Raw genomic sequence first — 13714 nt, 5'->3', positions numbered from 1 at the left:
TAATTGAATTATTGGAGAACAAATCACTACGCATTGTAGAACCATTCATTGATTATAAAAATCTCTCAAAGAATTTTCTACATTTTCTATATCTTGCCTTGTAGTCTTAGTTAAATCTGGCCACACCTGACAGAAGGGAGCTTGGCATCCTTCAATATCTGCTATGACAACAAATGGGGAAACACATCAGACCCAAAACATTATCAATTAATCTCTGATTTACAGACGGCCCATTCAATGATATGAAGGATTAAGTTGAGAACCTGTGAAATCCCCAATTCATTTCGGATATTATATTGAAATACAGTTTGTTTTGCATGCCCACCAAGTTTGGAGACTAATTGATTTGCCTCAGTTGGCGTTCTTTTGATGGAAGTGTAATATCTTGGCCAGTTTCACTAATTTAAGCAGTTTATAATAGCTGTAAATTAGTCAATGTGTGCCCTTTCAGATATGATTTTTGAGTGCCACAGAACATTTCTTTAAGTTTTTGAATAACACACGGGGATAGACTTTTCCACAGTTGAGCCCTCTACGGAGAAGTTTGCATGACTTTCAATTTGTGTTCAATATATCCAGGTTAATTATGGAGACCACCCTAATATATGTGAAGAAAATTAGCACATATATTAAAGAAGCTATCCCTCGTGTTTCACTTTCCACCACTTCTTTTCACTACGTTCTCTTTCTACTTGTGTGTCTTCCTCCTTTTCTCTCTCTCTGCACCATGTTGCTACCCACATCCCTTCCCTCTCACCTCTGTCCCCTCCCTGCTCCTCTGCCCTTTTCTCTCCTCTCCCCTCGACACCTTGCTCCTTCCACACTTCCCTTTCTTCTACATTGTAAACTGCTTCTGTAACAAGCAGAAAACATGTATTATGAATCAAAAATGTGCGACAGAAGTTGGAATTAATCTCTGCTATTTCTTTGTGAACTGGACAGGTGGCACTGTGGACCTTAGGACAGCAAGTTGCCTGCACTGGTTATGTGGTGGAGCCTTATAGGAAGTACCCATCTCTTCTTGAAGTGCTGCTAAACTTTCTGAAGACTGAGCAGAACCAGGGTATTCGGAGAGAGGTAAAGCATGAGCGTGTAAAAGTTGTATTGATTTATAAGCTTTCTTTCAGAAGAATGTAGTAGAGTCTGGGATGATGATACAAGTGGTGTTTTGCGTTTATTTTCAATGCATGGGTAGTTCCACATTCTGTTACAGGTCAGAGAAGACATAGCACCCTTGATTGGATTTATCCCCCAAGTGTTTTGTTTTCACTCCTCCCTGAAGTCTGTACTTGTCATTCACCACCTCTAGATTTAGGAGGTAACATTAAAGGAACATGGAGGTGATCTGCTAAAAATCCCTGTCTTTGCATCTCCATCTCCCCAGTTCTCATATTGTGGTCGTCGCATATAGGAAATCATAAAATGAAACCCTATACACCCATAAATGCCAGATGTTTAGGGAGAAACTAAGTATTGTATATAAGCCATGTAGTTTATTCATTTCAGAAGTCTATGAAAATAGCAGTTAAGACATAGTGTTAATATATGGTCAGGAAGTCTGGTTACTTGAGTAACGTTTTTGATAAACAGTGCTTTAGTGGCTATGAATCATGGGCTAAAACTATAGCTGGTAACCAGTGGCCACAATGAATTTCTATATCTGTGCACGTTCAATAAATTTTTGCAGGCACGTAGAACACTTTTATTAATGATTTATGTAATGGAGCACTTGTAAGATCTAATCCGAACACTGTATATCAAACAAATGCATTATTCCTGGCACCTCAAAAGTGAATTTGTAGACCATCTTTTTGGATGTTTTACATCAGCCCTGCAGGCAAGTCCAGGGAAGCCCCTCATGTGGAGGCCAAATAAAATCTGCTCATGGAAGGTGGTGCTGTATTTCATCCATGAGTTAACTTAATTTATAGTTGCAATTTAGAATTTAAAATATTGGCATCATATTAATGGTAAAAGTATGCCCATAAATTGTGTGCTTACAAAGTTGTACCATCATATTTCCGCTTTAAAAGCAGATGTTCGATTTAAGTGCGTGAATTGGCTTCCTTACACAGAAGGAAGCCATCGAGCACAAGCCAGCTCCAAGCAGAGCAATCCCATCCCTTTCTTCCCCCTCCTTATTTCTCTGTACCCCTGCAAATTGTTTCCCCTCACGTGCCTTTTGAACTTTTTTTCCACTTGCCTACTCCAAGGAGTAATTTAGAGTAGTTAGTTAACTTACCAGTATTTCTTTGTGATGTGGGAGGAAACATTCTCCCCATGACTGTCACACGGAGAATATATAGACTCCATGCAGATGGCATCCGAGCTCGGGATGGAACTTGGGTCTTCGGTGGCCCTGATGCTATACTTGATATGACACTGATCCACAAAGTTCCAGATTAAGTTTAATGTGGGCAAATGTGAGGTATTGGGAGGTCAAGTGAAAGGGGAAAGTATACAGTTAATGGCAGCATTGACGTACAGAGGGACCTTAGTGCCCTGAAAGTGGCAATGCAAGTAGATAGCGTGGTAAAGAAGGCATATGGCATGCTTTCCTTCACTGCTAGGGGCATAGAGTAGAAGAGTCAGGAAATCTTGATGCAGCTGTATAAAACCTTGTTTGGCTGCACTTGGAGTATCTCGTGCAGTTCTGGTCACCCCATTACAGGAAGGTTTGGAGGGAGTGCAGAAGAGGTTTACCAGGATGCTGCCTGGATTAGAGGGTAGTAACTATAAGAGAGGTTGAGCAAACTTGGGTTGTCTTCTCTGGAGGGTGAGGGGAAACCTGATAGAAGTTGATAAAGTTATAAGAGGTTTAAGTAGGGTAGACAGCCAGAATCTTTTTCCCATGGCAGAAAAGTCGAATACTACAGGCATAGCTTTAAAGTGAGAGGGGGAAAGTTTAAAGGAGATGTGTAGGGCAAGTTTTTTTTTACACACAGGTGCCTGGGATGGGCTGGCAGAGGTAGTGGTGGAAGCAGATGTGATGGTGGCATTTAAGAGGCTTTTAGGGAGACGTGAATCTTCAGGGAATGGAGGGATATGGGTCATGTGGAGGCAGGAGGGATTAGTTTAATATGGCATCATGTTCAGCACAGTCGTCATGGGCTGAAGGACCTGTTCCTGTGCTGTAGTGTTTGCTCTATGTTCTTAAGTTCTTGATCTCAGCCAGTAGCAGGAAATAGAGGGTACAAGAAGGGGAACAACAGTCAGGGCTCTCAATTATCCAATCAATCCGTGTTGAAAAATGCACGTACGTGCATTTCAGATGAGAACAAGATTGGCTTTGTCCCATGGTTCAATAACTTGCCAGCAACCCTTGTTTAGATTTGGATGTTTTGTGTGAATACTTAAACAGATGTTGGAAGACTGGATCCTGTAGAATCATACTCTAGCACCAGAAGCCATTACCTGGTTCTGTTTCATAGGATCATAACTAGGGTGTGATTCTGCAACCCTTTCTCTATCTTATCCAAATAAGAATTCTTCATCAGTGAATACTAGACAGAGATTGACAGCAGAGGGAACAAAACTGATGGTTATTCTTACCTGAAGCCTTGGCTGCTTCCCATAATGTACACAACTCTGAGGTTTAAGCTGCTCTGGTGGAATGTAATACCTTTGCCATTGGCCAGCTGAAGATTAGCAAACTCAGCACAGACTTAAAATCACATCCACAGTTTTCAAGGCTTGTGGAATAGTGCATTTTACTCTGAACCATTGGAATTTTCAAATGGTTTTTTTTTGATCCTGCTTTTTGATAATGTAGCATTGAAATAAAGCCTGTGAATTTTTTTTTGTCCTGGTTCAGTTCAGTCTTTTCATGTGCCATGCAGTATATCGAGGCTGTTGGTTTAATGGTGCGTGACTTAAGACACTTGTGATGTCATGCCCTAAAAATTTAGCTCAAATGCTTTAAATACTTCAGTTTGGAAAGTAGGTTTAATAACATGTATGCTAGAAATTGAAGAGCTGCATTTTCAAATGGTTCCTTTTTTTTTCCTCTAGTTTGAGTTGGACATTAATATGCCATAAAAGAAAAATGAACAGAGTGCAATTTCTTTCAAAAATGCAGTATAATTGTAACTGATGAACTTGCATTGGAGATAGTAAAGCTTTCATGCAGCTGTTGAGTACAATTTGCTTCAGGAGTAATAGGCAAATTGCACTGGAACTTGTACTGTTTTTCAGTTCTTTTTCCATCTCAGATTTTCACCGAAACCTATTTGCATTGTTTCGGCTGTGCAGTCATTGTTTTACGATGTAACATTTATTTGCCTTTAAATGTTCCTTTGTGCATTTTAGCAATATGATGTCATAGTCGAGTTTATTGTCATATTCACAAGCACATGTATGCACAAGTGCAATGAAATACTTACTTGTAGCAGCATCATATAAGCAGCATTCACAAAGAAAAACATAAATTATATCTAATTTTTACAAGAAAGAACACAATTAGAACAATAAAAACACAAAGTCCATTTTAGTGCAAAGTGGTCATAGTGTTGTGGTGATTAGGGTTTTGCTGGTTGGTTCAAGAACCGATTGGTTGAAAGGAAGCAGCTGTTTTTGAACCTGGTGGTGTGGGACTTCAGGCTTCTGTACCTCCTGCCCGATGGTAGCTGCGAGAAGATGGCATGGGCCAGATGGTGGGGATCTTTGATGATGGATGTTGCCTTCTTTAGGCAGCACCTCCTACAGATACTACTGATGGTGGGGAGGGATGTGCCCGTGATGTATTGGGCTGAGTCCACTACTCTCTGCAGCTTCTTATGTTCCCGCATATTCGAATTGCTGTACCAGACCATGATGCAACCACTCAGAACATTTTCAACAGTACATCTGTAGATGTGATCAAAAATGTGTTATGTTAATCAGTGTGTCTCCAGGTAACCTGACTTTTAAAAGCCTAAAAGTGACTTTAACTGTCAAGAACGATTTGCTGGTTACATTCAAGTGTAGCAGTCAGTTTTTTTTAGTGAATTGAAAAATATTTAAAAACTTACAAGACGTTCCATCTCACATTTCTGCTGAATGTGTCGATTGGCATTTTAAGAGGCCAATGGACACATTCAGCAGAAACTCAGTTTTCATCAAGTTGTCCTGTGTTATGGCAGGGCCAATGTCTAACCAGCTGTTTCATTTTAGCTAAACTGACATAAAAGGGTCCGGAAACCCAATTTGCACAGACGTAAATTACGTTCAGTATTTCATAATTTGTGTGCTGGTTTGGGTAATATATAGTATGCATTTCAATGAAAATAGTGGCATAATTTGCTGGAAACTCCAGGTTGTTATTATTTAACTGCCAAGCAAAAACAAAGGAAAATGAGCCACTTTTGGGGAGAGGGGTGGCAGGTGGTCCTTTCAAGAATTTGTTCATATTAGTCTTCATCCACTGTATGTGACGACTTTCTGTCCTTGGATATACCTTGTGTTGTGAAGCCATTAGATCTAAATATGATGTTGTGTATCAGCCAAAATACCAATTTTGCCTGCACTTAACACTCTAAAATTGACGCAGTGTGGATCGTTGATGTATCCGTTTTAATAGGAATGCATAGATTAAACTCAGGAGTTAATTCTGATCAGGATGGAGAATCTCTATTCACGTGCTTAAATGCAAGCAGTTATTTAAAACAAAATACTGGAAATCAAGCAAGATGTTAAGTTTTACAGAAATACATAATGACACTCCAGCTTAATGAAAGTTTCTTTTTTCATACTGCTGCTTTTGATGATGGTATTTGTATAGTTCAGGTTGCCAGTCAGGCCAGTTGGATGTTGTTAGAATTGATATTCAGAGCACTTGTTTCTGCCTGCAGCTGCTGTTTGCAATTATCTGGATCATTGAGTAATTATATAGTGAAATAATATTTTACTTTTATATCATCTTATCACCATGAATAACCACTTCCATGGACTTTGATTCCAATTGTCCTAGTAGTTATATCAATTGTTGAACTTGAAGGTGGACATCAGCAATGTTGGATGCCATTGCCTATTTACAGAAATTGTCCAGGAATAAAATACATTGAAAGCAAATTCTGTGTGGAGGATCTTCTTTCTAAGGATTTAGATAAATATAACTTTCTGCAGCAACCAAAGTTTACATTTAATTTTTAAGTCTAATGTGTCCACTTTCTAAACTAAGGAACAGATGGTATTGGACCAATCATTGTGGTCCATCTGACCAGTCCTGAATAGCATAAGATCCCATTGTTTGGACCCACCAGTGTTTCTTTTGCCAAACCTTTGCTTTGTCCATTTCCAGATTCATTGGAACCAATATTTTTTCTTTGGACTTGAGAGGGTATTTTGAGTTGGTTAAGGATAGTACTGTGGGCTAGAGCAGGTTTTCACGTTCTACCTACATACCATATGTATATATGGTCAGCAGCATGAGTGGTACTTTGGCTCTTCCTTCCCCCACATCCCCACCCGCTGTATCCACAAAATTTGCATCAAAGATTCTTAATTAAATATCAATTAATTCTGAGGCTTTACTTCTAAATCTTATACTGGAATACAATATGTTTGGAGATGCAAAACTTTTTTTAAAAGATGAAAAAACAACAAGATGCTGGAGGAACTCAGCAGGCCAGGCAGCATTCATGGAGAAAAACAGAAGGTCAACATTTCGGTCCTGAAGGGTCCTGACCCAAAACGTGTCCGGAAGAAGGGTCCTGACCTGAAACGTTGACCATCTGTTTTTCTCCACGAATGCTACCTGGCCTGCTGAGTTCCTCCAGCATCATTGTGTATTTCATCTAGATTCCAGCATCTGCAGTCCTCTTGTTTCTTTTTTTAAAAAGAAAAAAGATTTAAATGAGTTCCGAGATCTGTTAGCAGCCATATTTTCTCTCTTACCTCATTCATTAATAAATAACTGTAGAAACCTGTCTTTTTAGAGTATTGAAAATGTGGTCTTAAAGGCACAGGCAAGATCAAACATTACTTCATCTTGGCAGATAAAACATCATAACTGAGCTCCAGGCTATCTGTGCACAATGCATCTGCTAGTGAAAAACAGTACAAAGCAGCCATTCTTTATATCCAAACCCAACCAGCAAGCAGCTGCAGGGTTTTTGACTATGGGAGGACCCCCAGTTGAGCCCCCCAAATGTAATCTGTACCTCTCCCTTCCTGAAGTCCCAGTTTACCTCATGATTTCAAGGAACCTTTCCTGGTCACTCTCTCCTTGCAGCAATTGCAATACAGACTGAACCAAAAGCATTTCAAGACCCACAGTCTCCTGTTTCAGCTGCATTGAAGGACAAGGATAGCTCTTATAGAGCATCCTCAGTCTGTGAATGTGGTAATCCAGATAAAACAATGGACACAATCACATCCTGGTCTGACATAAATATATAATATATTCAAACATATAAGATTCTGTCAGGGTAGATGTCGAGATGTTTCCGCTAGTGGGAAAATCACAAACATAGCGTCACAGCTGCAAAATCAGGAGCCAGTCATTTAAAACTGAGGTCTGCAGCAATTTTTTCCTTGGGGGTGAATCTCTGGAATTCTCTACCCCCAAGGGTGATGGAGGTCAGATCATTAGATGTATTTAAGGTGCAAATAGATAAATATTTGTAAGATCGAGGAATTGAGGGTTATAGAGAACTAGCACAGGATTGAATGGTGGGGGCAGGCTTGAGGGACCTGGTGGCTACTCCTGCTCCTATTTTCTTGCAATATTGTGTGGCCTCAACACAAATATAATACAGGCATCTTCGCAATAAACTTTCTGTCTGGAGAGATCATAGAGTGGCAAGCAGACCTTGAAATTAATTTGTAAATATTGCTCCATCTTCATGCAAGAAGAAATTTAAAATCTATTTCATGCAAATGTTTGCATAATTATAGATGTAAAGAAAATGTGCAAGAAATCTATGAAGTGTGATGATTTGAAAAACTGCTAATTAAATGTGTGGATTTTCTTTAAGGAAGGTGCAATGCATTATTTAACAATCTTGCATTTTTTTTTTCTGTAGGCTATCCGTGTCTTGGGGCTGTTGGGTGCCTTAGATCCATACAAGCACAAGGTTAATATTGGGATGATTGACCAATCCCGGGATGCTTCTGCTGTCAGTCTATCAGAATCAAAATCAAATCAGGATTCAGGTATGAATGTCCTTTGCCTTAAGGGTCAGTTGTATTAGTAATAACCTGACAATTTTTTGATGAACACCACTATTAATTGCTTATGGCCTTTTTATTTTTGATTTTGTTTCTTTTTGACATGAAATTGAAAGTTATATTTTGAACCAAGTAAAGCACTGAACTGATGTGTGTGTTTTATCTTGTAATGCTGAGATGGCACTAACATATTAAGTGGAACATTAAGTTGCAGATTTTTTACTTTACCCTAAGCTTAACCCCCTGAGGAATCTTAAATAATAAGTAAGAATCATGACCAAATACCCTAGTAAGTGATTTTTAGTGGAAAAAGTACTTTGTATGTTTTTCTGGCTAAAATGAGTTGCCTTTTGTTGTCTAGTTTTGAGATTCATTCTGAAGTTCAAGTTTATTATTCTCACAGGCATACATACACAGGATATAAAATCCATGAAAGTTAGGTTTTTGCAGCAGCAGTACAGTGTATTCTTAATTAAGGGAGAACACATTACCTTTCTGCTTCACTTTCATTTTGAGCCTTAATGTTGAGTATTTGAAATTAGATACTGATAATTTCTATACTAGAATGATTTAAAAGACTAGCAACTTTATTGAGTGAAGCTCTAATCTTGTTTTTAATAATTATCTACAAAAGGCTATGCTAATGGAAATTTCACAACAAATCACTTGCACAAAGCAAATGAAGACCAAAACACAGGCATATTTAGATGTACATGTAGACTTCCAGGAAGCATTTTACTTAAATTCTGAGCTGTTGTCTACAGCCTCTGTACTGTATTACTTCATGAACATTCTAACATTTCATAAATCTTATTTGATCCTGTTTCCTGGGCTTGTTTTAACATGTGCTACACTGCTGGGTCTCTTCATGAAACTGATACTAATTTCAACAACTATGTTGAATATATTCTCTGAATGGCAATGGGACCTTGTTATACGTTTGATAAATCCTAATCATTCAGGTCTTCTGTCTGGTTGTTGATATGCAAAGTTACACTTTGTGTCCCAGGAACTGGTTTTGCATGTCCCCCTTCCTCATTTACTATTAATGTTTCCAATTTTATTTTTATTTTTTATGTTAATGTTAAATTCCTTTTATAACCAGGAAGTTCTGTTTTGAATTGAATGATGCATGTTGCCAGACAGTGGATTCTACATCTTATTGTAAAGTGCTGTCTTACAGACTTTATAGATCTTTTGTGTCTCATTCATACAGCTTTTGTAAGCCTTAACAGCGGTAGATTGTTTGACTTTGAGAGGACTCAGTTGAGCCCAGACATGTCCTCATGCACAGTGTGCAGTGGGAGGCACCAAGTAGCATCACGCACAAGGACTTGGGCCATCTGCTCACATATACACTGCAATCTGCACCATATTCTGGAAATGTAATCCGTATTGTAATCAAAGAACAACTTTGTTTAAAAATCATTATGCCTGATCTGATGGAAATAATGAATTTAATTGTTTATTGTTTGGCAGTGTAGTGACTTGTTTGAAAGGTAGGAGTTATGATCTGACCATTCTGAGTTTGAGCAATGCTAGATTGAGATTTATACAAGTGCTGTTCATTGGTTTTTAAATGAAACAAGTATAACCAGACACACTTTATGAAACCCCCAAGTCTTAATTATGTCTAGAGGAGAGTTAAACAGCCATTTTCAGGTCAACTTTGTTCCTTCTTTCCAAATGTATCTGCAAGCTATCATTAGAATGTATTTACTTGTCTGCCGAGAAACAATATATAAGATTATTTATGGGAATTGATAAATCAGTGAATATCCTGATAACATAACATCTGGACAGAGTCGCCTTGTTGCAAGTAATTACTGGGCTGTAAAGGCCAGTCAAAATGGTCGAATAGTGAATTGTTGCTAGAGCATTTGAATGGGAGAGAGTTTACGAGAAGGAAATTAACATTCTGGCTTTATTGAATGATGGTTCTATATAATTTATAGCATAAGTAGCTCTGCACAACTGGGTATAACATGCACTGACCTTGTCTGACTTTGCAAAGATTGGTTGTACCTTTTGTCTCTTCATCTAAATGTACTTCAGGAAATCAAGTGTGACCTTGAGTAATAAAATGTAATGATATTGGGCACTGCTTACGGCTGAATGGATTATTAACACTGAAACATCTACATCTGATGCATTGTGTCAAGGTAGTGAATGCATTTTGTTGAAGCAATTCAAAGTCTTGTTTTGCAAGATTTATTGATTGAGCAGCAAAGGCAGCATTTGTAATTAAGTATTTTGTGAGTAATTACAATTACCTGCTGTTTTAAGGAGGAGCTCTAAATATGATTTATCGTCACTGTTTTCAAGTGTTTATTAATTCACTTTTGCAATGTTATGTAATGTATGGAAGGTTATGTTGTTCTCAAAGGAGTGTAAAACATGGACCCCTCCAACCAAATAATACTAGATCGAGGGTGTTTGGTCCATTGATGATCATACCTTTCTTGTGGCTTATAAATGAGCAACAGGATGATTTTGCTGTACCTGCTCTTGACATTCTTTTGGGATCAGATATTGAAGGGAAATGGTATACTGTTCCTGTTGTTATTAATGTGTGACTATTTATGATTGTTTTAAGTGCCTGCAGCTGTTCTAGGGAATATTTAAAGTTCAGCAGCCTTGCCCAGTTTTTGCTTTGAAATCTTTGAATTCATTTAATGACATGTCTATACTAATCCATCTTGATTGTTTCTATATTACAGAAGGCAAATGGCACAACCATTGAGTTGATGCTAGATAAGTAAATAAAAATCAAAAAAAAACTGCAGACGTTGGACATCTGAAATGAAAACAGAAAATACTGGAAACATTCAATAGGTCGGGCAGCATCTGTGGAAAATGAACCAGAGTTAACATTTCAGGACAAAGACCCCTCATCAGACTGAAACGTTAACTCTGTTTCATTTTCCATAGATGCAGCCTGACCTTTTGAGTGCTTCCAGCATTTTGTTTCTTTGCTAGATTGTAAAGAATTAGTCTTCAATATAACATTTAAGTTTATTTGTAGTAAGACTTGACCCTATTTTTGTTTCCCATCTTAAAGCATAGACTGTAGTGAGGAATCTTAACAAGTTCATTAGTATGACGAGGCCACTGTGTATGCCACTTTCTACACTTCAATGTGATTTTGCTGCCTTTAAAAGTAGTGAACACCTCCAAATAGGCCCATTTCTGTGTTGTGCTATTATATACCTCACACTAATCTCAAGATAGGCTGCAGTCAGAAACAGTTTTGATCCAGTGAGTCTGTAGCACTGCAATTTTTAATATTCAAAAGGGATTCCCTATTTACACTGTTACTGTTTATTTTGATTGCAGCTGATTACAGCACTAGTGAAATGTTGGTGAATATGGGGAATTTACCACTGGATGAGTTTTACCCAGCTGTGGCCGTTGTAACCCTCATGCGTATCCTGCGAGACACATCTCTTTCAAACCACCACACGATGGTCGTTCAGGCTGTCACTTTTATCTTCAAGTCTTTGGGTTTAAAGTGCGTCCAGTTCCTCCCTCAAGTCATGCCCACGTTCCTGAATGTTATCAGAGTGTGTGATGCCAATACTCGAGAGGTAGGTTTTTTTGAATGAGAGCCTACAATTGTAAGAAGAGTTGCTTCTATTAACCTTATTCTATAAATCATCTGCAAGTTAGTTGTACAGGCTGCTGTGAAGAAATACAAGAGCACAATGTTGAGTTGGATTTAAACAAGAGTTTTCCTGGCTCTCTGATATCATCCATCCTGATCATTAACATAATCTCCCTAATGAAGAATCTGTAAGATCATGGAATAGAGTGCAACAACACCTCATCTTTTTCTACATCTCAGTTATTTGACTCAGGGATAACATTATCTTGCATTTAATCATCATGTATCTCATAAAAACACTTCTGTAATGATTGCATGTCATAGTGCTGTATTTCTCTCAATACAAGATAATTCCATTCATTAGCTTAAATAGTATAAATGCCTCTTAAAGTACAATAGTTCCTCAAGCTCTAATAAATACAAATAAAACTTAAATGCTGCCTGTTCAACAGAAGCACAAATTAATTTAACATTTTTCTGGAAGTTGGATAGATACTCCTGGACATTACCTGATATATGCAAAGGAAACGTTACTGATTCTAAATGTGGGCCTGGAACTGAGTAGCCTCAATCCTCAGCTGTGAATGTTGTTGCAGTGGATAGCAGTTTCACAGTTTCAAATATCTTTAGCGTATTTCAAGGAATCTTTTGAAGATGAGCTATCGGTTCTCTGCCCTTTTGAGCAACACTTTTTCTGTCCCATTCTCCCCTTCCTGTCACTTACTCTTGTCAGCCAAGCCATGTTCACTGAGAGTAAAATCCGGAATAATTTGAGGAAAAAAATAACAGGTTGCATGTTCCATTCCTTAATTGTAAAATTAGCCCATAAAATTCTTCCTCATCCCTGCTACAAATCAACAATTGTATGGATGCCTATGCAATGGTACATCAACTGTGACCTCTGTCAGTCTACAGTGTGGTGTTAAAAGTGATGTCTTGGCTAAAAGGCTGTATAGTCTTGTGATAGTTAAAACATACCTAATACTGTGGCAGGGTTACCACTGCTAGTTTATTTATAACTCTTAAAGTTAATAATCCAGTGCTTACTCAATCACTAGCTTCCGTTCTAAAAGGCCATCTATTCATTTGATTTTTATATTAAAAACATCAGTTTAAAAAAGAATTAGGTGCAAAGGAAAAAAGAAAAACAAATCCGCAAGAGTTGCAAGTAAACATTAGGCTGTCAACATCTGGAAAATGAAAAACTATTGTAGGTGTATCTATTACCAAGTTCTGCTAGGTCTTTCGTATATTCAGCATTTTTAAGTTCCCATCTTAATACTTAAATAGAATGGTCCAGGGTCACTCCAAGGTAAACTGGATTCATGCAGTGAGTCAAATGGATATTGTCCCAATTTATGTTTAGCTTTTTTAGAAAATAGTATTTTCAGGTGTGGTGAATGGGTTCCGAAAGGCGGAGGTGGTGTTGAAATGCTGCTTAGGGAGAATGTTGCAGTAATACTCAAGGAGGATATCCTGGAGGGATTGGCAAATTAAGCTCTGTGGGTAGAAGTTTGAAATAAGAAAAGGTTGATCACTTTGTGAATATGCTGTAGATTTCCAAATAGTCAGCTGGATTTGGAGATAAATAGCAGTAGGATCTAAAAGCAACAGGGTTGTAATTGTGGGGGATTTTAACTTTCCCAATATTGATTGGGATTGCCTTAGTGCAATGGGCTTAGGGTGGAATTTAATGAATGCGTCCATGAAGGGTTTTTAAAGCAATGTGATGAGAGTCCAATGAGGGAGGAGGGTATACTCAACCTTATTCTAGGGAGAGAGGATGTACAAGTGGAGGAAGTGTTTGTGGAAGAACTCTTTGCAAACAGTGACCACAACTCAGTAAGCTTTAATGTGGTTGTGGCAAAAGACAAGGTTGGACGTGGAGTTAAGGTCTTGAATTGGGAGAAGGCTAACTTCAACGGTATAAGACAGGACCTGGTGATAGTAGACTGGAGGCAG

General features: G+C 38.2%; 1 protein-coding gene across 5 annotated transcripts in view; it reads left to right on the top strand.

Annotated features, from left to right (window-relative positions):
- mtor (mechanistic target of rapamycin kinase) overlaps positions 1–13714 on the top strand; it is a 237425-nt gene that overhangs the window by 61110 nt on the left and 162601 nt on the right. For all 5 annotated transcript variants that reach the window (XM_052039584.1, XM_052039580.1, XM_052039582.1 and 2 more), the window contains exons 17-19: positions 943–1077; positions 8004–8133; positions 11485–11735. In XM_052039584.1, coding sequence (XP_051895544.1) covers positions 943–1077; positions 8004–8133; positions 11485–11735 — 516 coding nt within the window. The remainder of the gene's footprint in view (positions 1–942; positions 1078–8003; positions 8134–11484; positions 11736–13714) is intronic.

Source organism: Pristis pectinata, chromosome 26 (assembly GCF_009764475.1).
Source record: "Pristis pectinata isolate sPriPec2 chromosome 26, sPriPec2.1.pri, whole genome shotgun sequence".
NCBI classification, from domain to species: Eukaryota; Metazoa; Chordata; class Chondrichthyes; order Rhinopristiformes; family Pristidae; genus Pristis; species Pristis pectinata.
Note: the sequence above shows the minus strand (reverse complement) of the source record. Positions and strands in the feature narration are given on the sequence as shown.